The sequence below is a fragment of the Pyxicephalus adspersus genome, chromosome Z, assembly GCF_032062135.1.
Source record: "Pyxicephalus adspersus chromosome Z, UCB_Pads_2.0, whole genome shotgun sequence".
Taxonomy (NCBI): Eukaryota; Metazoa; Chordata; class Amphibia; order Anura; family Pyxicephalidae; genus Pyxicephalus; species Pyxicephalus adspersus.
In genome coordinates, this window is record NC_092871.1 from 161,208 (window position 1) to 168,674 (window position 7,467).

A 7,467-nucleotide genomic window follows, 5' to 3' on the forward strand; every position below is an offset into this window, starting at 1 on the left:
CATCCTTTTTTTCCATTGTCTCCGTATTTCCCACTGTCCGGTGCCCCTCCACTTGTCACTTCCTGGTGCCCCATGTTTTAGCACATTAAAGGAGATTTCCTCCCCAACATCTGGCACTGCAGGAATGGGGTCCGACTTGTGTGGCTCCTTACCCAAAGAATGAAGCCTCAGGAAGTGGCTGCGGGTCTCCTGGAAGTGGTTCAGAATCAGAGGATCTGGGGCTCCCAGCAAATCGAGAAGAACAAAAAGATCCTAAGAGAAGGAAGGACGAATGAGAATAAAATATCACTGCAACCAAATCACGAGGAGCCGAAATGTTCTGACAAGACAACGATTGGCAGGAAAAGCCATCAGTCTCTCTGCATCCTTCATCTGAACACCAGATCTGTACACGGGGCCACAACAGGAAATGACCTGACGTCTCCTCTGTGTGTCACTTTATTGATCCCTGTCCACCTGACTCCCCTCACTATAATCAAGTTGTCCCTCCCCATCCCACGGCCAATCATAGTCAAAAAGGGAACAGAAAAGGGTCCCCACCAAACTGTGACCACAAGGCTGGGGGAGCACAATTGTCTACAATGTCTTTATATGATGGAAGATTACTAGCACCCTTCACATGGGGACCTCCAAGATTGTGTGTGTGTGTGTGTGTGTGTGTGTGGGGGGGGGGGGTTAAACTTTGGGCTATCCACTTACAATGGCGTCCAGCTGGGTCTTGCCTCCTCCTTTGATTGGCTCTTTCCCAAGGCGCCCCGCCAAATGCCGCGCCCCATACAGAGAGTCTGTCTCTGACCATTGCCCAAACGCCTCCTCACCATCCAGGAAAAAAAGCTGCAGGGTGACCGGAGAACCCTGGAAATAGGAGAAATATTAAAGCAGAAATCTTCACATTAATAGCACCTTCATATTCAGTAGCGCTGTACAGAGAGACAATAACAGGTCACGTTATACATATACAAGAGGGGGAGGAGCCTGACCTGGGAGCTTACAATCTATGAAAAAAAGCACTAAGGATTTTGTCATTCTGTTCAGCCATGATGCTGCAAAGTCAGGTGGGGACACGGCTATATTCAGCTTACCAGCACCCAGAGCCACCGATGAGCAGGAAGCTAGAAATCACACATCCACCAGGTTGGTGAATCACAAGACTGGCTGAACAGAATTCTCTTGGAAGGGAAGGGAATGAGAGATCTGATTGGTAGATGAATGGTGCGGGATCAGCAGCCACGTCTCACCTTTTTCTTGTGCTCCTGAAGGCGGCTATTCAGTGCCGTAACAGCCTCCAGGATCAGTGCGCAGGGCACCGCTGAATCCGTGGCTCCAACAAAGACACGCCCACTGCGATCTGAGGGGAACCACTTAGAGTCTAGATGACAAGCGAAGACCACGCGGTGCTGAGCGGAGGGGTCCAATGTTGCTACAATGCTCCCAAAAGACAGCGCCCCCCGTGGGGTCACCGCATCAAACTCATCAAGTTCCACCGACCACCCAGCCGACAAAGAGCGCAAGTGGCTGGAAATGAGCTGGAAGAGCAAAAAAGAGCATCAGTGAGCACAACCGGGACCCAACACACAGAGACGCATGCTGATCACACCACGTGCACCGACAAGCCAATCACAGGCACACCACAGGTACTGTCACACCAATCACAGACACACCACATGTACTGTCACACCAATCACAAACACACCACATGTACTGTCACAACAATCGGTACAACCACTGACATACCATGTGTACCGACACACCTATCACCAAAACGCCAATTACCAACACACCGCGTGCAACAACATGCTAATCACCAACATACCACATGAACCAACAAGCCAACCACTGACACACCACATATACGGTCACACCAATAACTGACACGCCATTCACCAACATACCACGTGCACCAACATGTCAATCACTGACTGCAGGTTCTCCCCAAGTTTGCGTGGGTTTCCTCCCAACATGCCATTAGGTTAATCGGCTTCCCCTCAAAATTGACCTTAGACTACATTAATGGTTTATGACTATGGTAGGGACATTAGATTGTGAGCTCCTTTGAGGGACAGTTAGTCACATGACTATCGACTTTTTACAGCGCTGCGTAATATGATGGCGCTATATAAATACTGTGTTATAATAATAATAGTTGGTCCAGAGGAAGGCAAAAAAAAACCCCGGGTACAATTTGCTTCAACAGGGGAAAAATTTCCTTCCTGATTCCATGAGGCAATCGGATGTTCCCTGGATCAGCAGTCTCTGTTATCTATAAATCCTTAATCCCCAGTTATATTCTGTGCTTCTAGAAATCATCCAGCTTTTTCTTAAAGCAATCTATAGGAGTTGCTGAAACTCCTTCCTGAGGGAGCCGATTCCACATTATCACAGCCCTTACAGTGAAGAATCCCTTCCTTATCCGGAGCTTAAACTTCTTTTCCTCCAGACACAAAGAGCGCCCCCTTGTGCTTTGTAATGACCTTACAGTGAATAATAGGGAAGAGAGTTCTCTATATGGACAGTTTATATATTTATACAGGGTGATCATATCCTCCCTTATACGTCTCTTCTCAAGGGAGAATAGATTCAGTTCAGCTAATCTCTCCTCATAGCGGAGCTCCTCCATTCCTTTTATTAGTTTAGTTGTCCTTCTCTGCACTCTCTCCAATCCCACAATGTCCTTTTTGTGAACTGGTGCCCAAACCTGGACTGCATATTCCAGATGTGGTGTGACCAATGCTTTGTACAGGATTATGTCTCCATCTCTGCAGTCTATTCCTCTTTTATTACAAGAAAGTACTTTACTAGCTTTATATATTGCAGCTTGGCATTGCATGCTGTTATTAAGTCTATGATCTACCAGAACCCCCAGATCCGTCTCCATTTCTGACCCCCCAAATGTATTCCCCCTAGACAGTATGAAGCATGCATGTTGTTACCCCCAAGTGTATAACTTTACATTTCTCTATATTAAATGTCATTTGCCACTTGGCTGCCCATGACACGCCAACCACCGACACACTGACTTTTGACATGCCGATTGCCAACACACCACATACATGTATAATCTTAGGGGCCACAAACCTCTCACAAGGTCCATAACCCAATATCCAGTAAGACTGAATTCGGCTCTGCACCCCATGGTCTTTGTACCCCGCTGTGCCCCATGAAGGGTCGCCGTATAACTGGCCTCACCTCTCTCACCAGACGGTTCCCAGGACTCCCTGGACTTCTTTCAATCAACATTGGACGGATGAAGGACGACCACAATCGGTCAATATCAACCTCTGAGATCAGCTGACGGATGTGATTGGATGGAAGAGATCTATGCTTTATCTGAGGAGAGAGCCAATCAAAGTTTAAGCTGCTTCATCCACCCATCACCAATCATAGGCCAGCAAAAAATGTACATGCCCCGCCCACCAATAATATGTATATCCACCCCCCACTGCCCCTCCCCCACCATGTAATACATACATTCACCCAGTGCCCCCACACCATGTAATAAACACATTCACCACCAGTGCCCCCCCCACCATGTAACTTGTACATTCACCACCAGTGGCCCCCCACCATGTAATACACACATTCACCCCCAGTGCCCCCATCATGTAATATGTGATGGGTGGGGCTTTGGGATGGGTAAGGCCCAGTGATGTGTGGGCTCTCAGACAGGTGGGACCCAGTGATGGGTGGGGCTCTGGGATGGCTGGGACCCAGTGATGGGTGGGGCTCTGGGATGGCGGGACCCAGTGATGGGTGGGGCTCTGGGATGGCTGGGACCCAGTGATGGGTGGGGCTCTGGGATGGCTGGGACCCAGTGATGCGTGGGGCAGAAAAACAAGGCACAGAGGTAAAAGATGGTCATTTAGGATAGCGGTCACCAACTGGTGGAGAAAATTTTGGTGGTCTGCAGCTGACCGGTGAAGGACCCCACCTGCGGGGGGCACACCGTCAAGAGCCGCGGACCATGTCTCCCATACGGATGGCAGGCTCAGGGTGGCGGGTGGGTCGTGTCTCTGGCATAGATCTGCGATGGAAGAGAGGGCACTCTGGGGGGGTTCAGGGCCGGTAACTTTAGTGGTCTTTCAGTTCGAAAAGGTTGGCAAGCACTGATTCAGGAAGCGGAGGTCCACATTTAGTCCGTCACCCCTCAGGATTTGTTGTTGGATGGTTTTCCTCCAGCGGCCGGGTGGCACCCATTGATTTATATGAGCGTCTTTCCTCCATGGTTACATTGTGTTATCTTCTAACCCTGAAAATGTAACCTAAATATCATCCAATAATCAGATCTTACAATGTAAATGCATGGGGGAGTCACCACATTGTGCACATGTCCGTTCTCTCTCATGGCGTGCGTATCCCAGGACGCTCTGCGCCCACATTCACACTTTACCCCCGCGGCACTAATGACAGAACGGGGGATTTGCCTTTTTGTGTTTTAAAAAAACTAAATAAAACAAAATGGTTTATCTACCTTCTATATAAAATAAACATTGTAGTGATTGGCTATTTCAAAACCAGGGTCCCCAAATGGAGATTGCATATTAGGGCCCCCCGAGGGCCACTTCCATAGCATTGAGCATTAGGGTGCTGCCAATCGTCCTTGTGCTGTGGTGCCTCAAATATAAATATACCCGCTCACCAAACTTTAATGCTGCGTTCAGACTGGCGGTGAGGTGGCACTGCGGTTACCTCTTCCTCATACCATGGCATCCCATGGCTCATACCATGCCATCCCCTCACTGCCACCTGGGGCCAAATCTGCAGACGCTGCGAGGGACTGGGCGACTGGTAGGATTATCTGATGGGGTGCCTGTTACACATAGCTGGACACTTACCTTCTCTGGAACAGAGACAATTAACAACTGAACATGTGGGAACCAAAAGATGCGCGCGCAGACAGAAACAGCTGCCTGTGACGTCATTGTACACGCCCAATCAGCTGGTAGTACGCATTCCGAGAGTAGGATTATCTGATGGGACAGCCTCGCACGTGCCCCTCCCACACCCCCATAGCCCTCACAAGTGTCCCTCACACCCCCATAGCCCTCACACGTGCTCCTCCCACACCCCTAAAGCCCTCACACGTGCTCCTCCCACACCCCAATAGCCCTCACCTCTTTTGTTCTCGGGATCTCTATCGCCCCGCCTTCTTTCGGGTTCTCCCAGAACAATATAACAGCACCTACTAGCACCCCTGCAACCAACACCAGCAGCCCTGGTACTCGGGAGTTCGGACCACTGCTGGTTGTCCGGGTATTGCGAGCAGCTCGGTGCGGCGACATCGGGGAAGAGAAACATGACTGTTGAAAAAGGCCAATGAAATCCCGGGACCGGGGACTAAGCTCCGCCCTCCACAGAGAGGCCCAATGGAATAACGAAGGATGTAAACAGAGGCGATGCCTCCAATCATAGCTGGGGGGCGGGGCGTATTTCTGACAGCTCAGCATACTTTGCCCCTTTAGTGATTGGTTGTCAGGCCGCCGGTGGTTGCTGTGAGACAGTTGCGGCCATCTTAGAAAAGGGAAAAAGAATTGGCACCAATCACGTGTCACTACAGTTCCCAACATAAAGTAGACCTGTCATCCCCTGGGGAAGCAGACTGGGTAAATAGTTTTTCTATAGACCTTAGCCCTTCACAGTCATTGATTGGAAGGCAGATCCAGTGATGAAGGATTCTGTTATCATTCACACTCTAGAGAAGATTATTGTGCCATTGCCCCCCAACCCTTTCTATTACCCTGGAGGAGTTCCATACCCCAACTAAAGATACTTCTGAAAGAGGACACGCTAAAAAGGGTGCTACAATTATTGTGATTTACAGCAGTTGTATAGTTTGTTCCTATTGGTGGATATGGAAGACACATTCCCAGGGAATCCACCACCAAAAAACTCCAACCATAAGCTTTTACTTTGTTTTCAGTGTCCCCAGTGAGGGAATTTCACCCACTTCCTGTCTGGACCCACCAAGAGAGACATGGAGACCACTGGGTGGCCATATTAAAGTTTGGATTTATGAATAGGACAGATTTACTCAGCTTCTTCATAGCTGACCGTGGCCATTATATAGTCAGGCTGGTAAAATCCATCAGGTCAAATCACTGGGGAAATAAACATCCCAGATCAACCCTATGGACATATTGGATCCAGAGGAAGGCAAATAAAGCCTTATATACCTGAGGTACAGGGGAAAAAACTCCTTCCTGATTCCATGAGACAATCGGATGTTCCCTGGATCAGCAGTCTCTGTTATCTATAAATCCTTAATCCCCAGTTATATTCTGTGCTTCTAGAAATCATCCAGCTTTTTCTTAAAGCAATCTATAGTAGTTACTGAAACTATTTCCTGAGGGAGCCGATTCCACATTTTCACAGCCCTTACAGTGAAGAATCCCTTCCTTATCCGGAGCTTAAACTTCTTTTCCTCCAGATGCAAAGAGCGCCCCCTTGTGCTTTGTAATGATCTCACAGAGGAATAATTGTTAAACAACCAATCAGATTCCATCATATTATTAGCAACCACTCACATTCCAGAGAATATATGAAACCAGATTGGTCACTGGGTAACTCCTCCCCTTTCTAGGTGGCATAGAATGTAATAAAACCACAAAAGCTGAGCTGCTCCCCTCAGTGCCAGACATTCCCCTCCCCAGGTTCAAAAAATCTACAATGAGCCGGGGATTCGGTTTCCGATGGCACCTCATGGGATTCACTACATGAATTCAATCCATCAAATCTGGCACATAGGTCCTTCATAGACCCAGCAAACCAAGCTGTCTCATTATAGAATGGGGGCAAATTACAACACTGCCCCCAGGGAGGGGCATCCTTGGGGCAGCACAGCTTAATTACTAACTCCAAAATATAAAAAGACACAGAGCCATCCTGACCTCCACTGCAGTGCTGGCCCACCGTCCAGCTGCCTCACCAGCGCCATCTGTAGGAACCTTATTTGTCATCAGTCCCCACACAGTACAAGCAATTACCAAAAAAATCATCTGACCCCACCAACCAATCCATCACAAACAAATATATCGATCCCAGACATTACTGCAGGCAATTAACGAACGTATGAAGTGATCAGCTGAGAGCTTTCCGGATTTATTTTCAATTGGATTGTTCCAGTTGGATGGATACATGTACAATGTAACGGGTGTGCTATGTGACGGGTGTGCGATGTGTGATGTAACGCGTGTGCGATGTGACGTGTGTGCGATGTAACAGGTCTTCGATGTGACGGGTGTGCAATGTGATATGTGTGCGATGTGTGTGCGATGTAACGAGTGTGCGATGTGACGCGTGTGCGATGTGATGTGTGTGCGATGTAACGCGTGTGCGAAGGGATGTGTGTGGGATGTGACGGGTGTGCGATGTGCGATGTAACGCATGTGCGATGGGATGTGTGTGGGATGTTACGCGTGTGCGATGTGACGTGTGTGCGATGTGATGTGTGTGTGGGATGTGACGCGTGTG

General features: G+C 48.7%; 1 protein-coding gene across 2 annotated transcripts in view; it reads right to left on the reverse strand.

Moving 5' to 3' along the window:
• QPCTL (glutaminyl-peptide cyclotransferase like) overlaps nucleotides 1–5,338 on the reverse strand; it is a 6,610-nt gene extending 1,272 nt beyond the window's left edge. The window contains exons 1-5 of one of the 2 annotated variants that reach the window (XM_072431149.1): nucleotides 5,112–5,338; nucleotides 3,187–3,327; nucleotides 1,239–1,526; nucleotides 700–855; nucleotides 153–252 (exon numbers count right to left, since the gene is read on the reverse strand). In XM_072431149.1, the coding sequence (XP_072287250.1) occupies nucleotides 153–252; nucleotides 700–855; nucleotides 1,239–1,526; nucleotides 3,187–3,327; nucleotides 5,112–5,279 (853 nt within the window). In that variant the 5' untranslated portion in view covers nucleotides 5,280–5,338. Of the gene's footprint in view, nucleotides 1–152; nucleotides 253–699; nucleotides 856–1,238; nucleotides 1,527–3,186; nucleotides 3,328–4,832; nucleotides 4,941–5,111 lie in introns of those variants that run through there. The other variant, XM_072431150.1, reaches the window with a different exon arrangement.
• Between the last annotated feature and the right edge of the window lie 2,129 nt (nucleotides 5,339–7,467).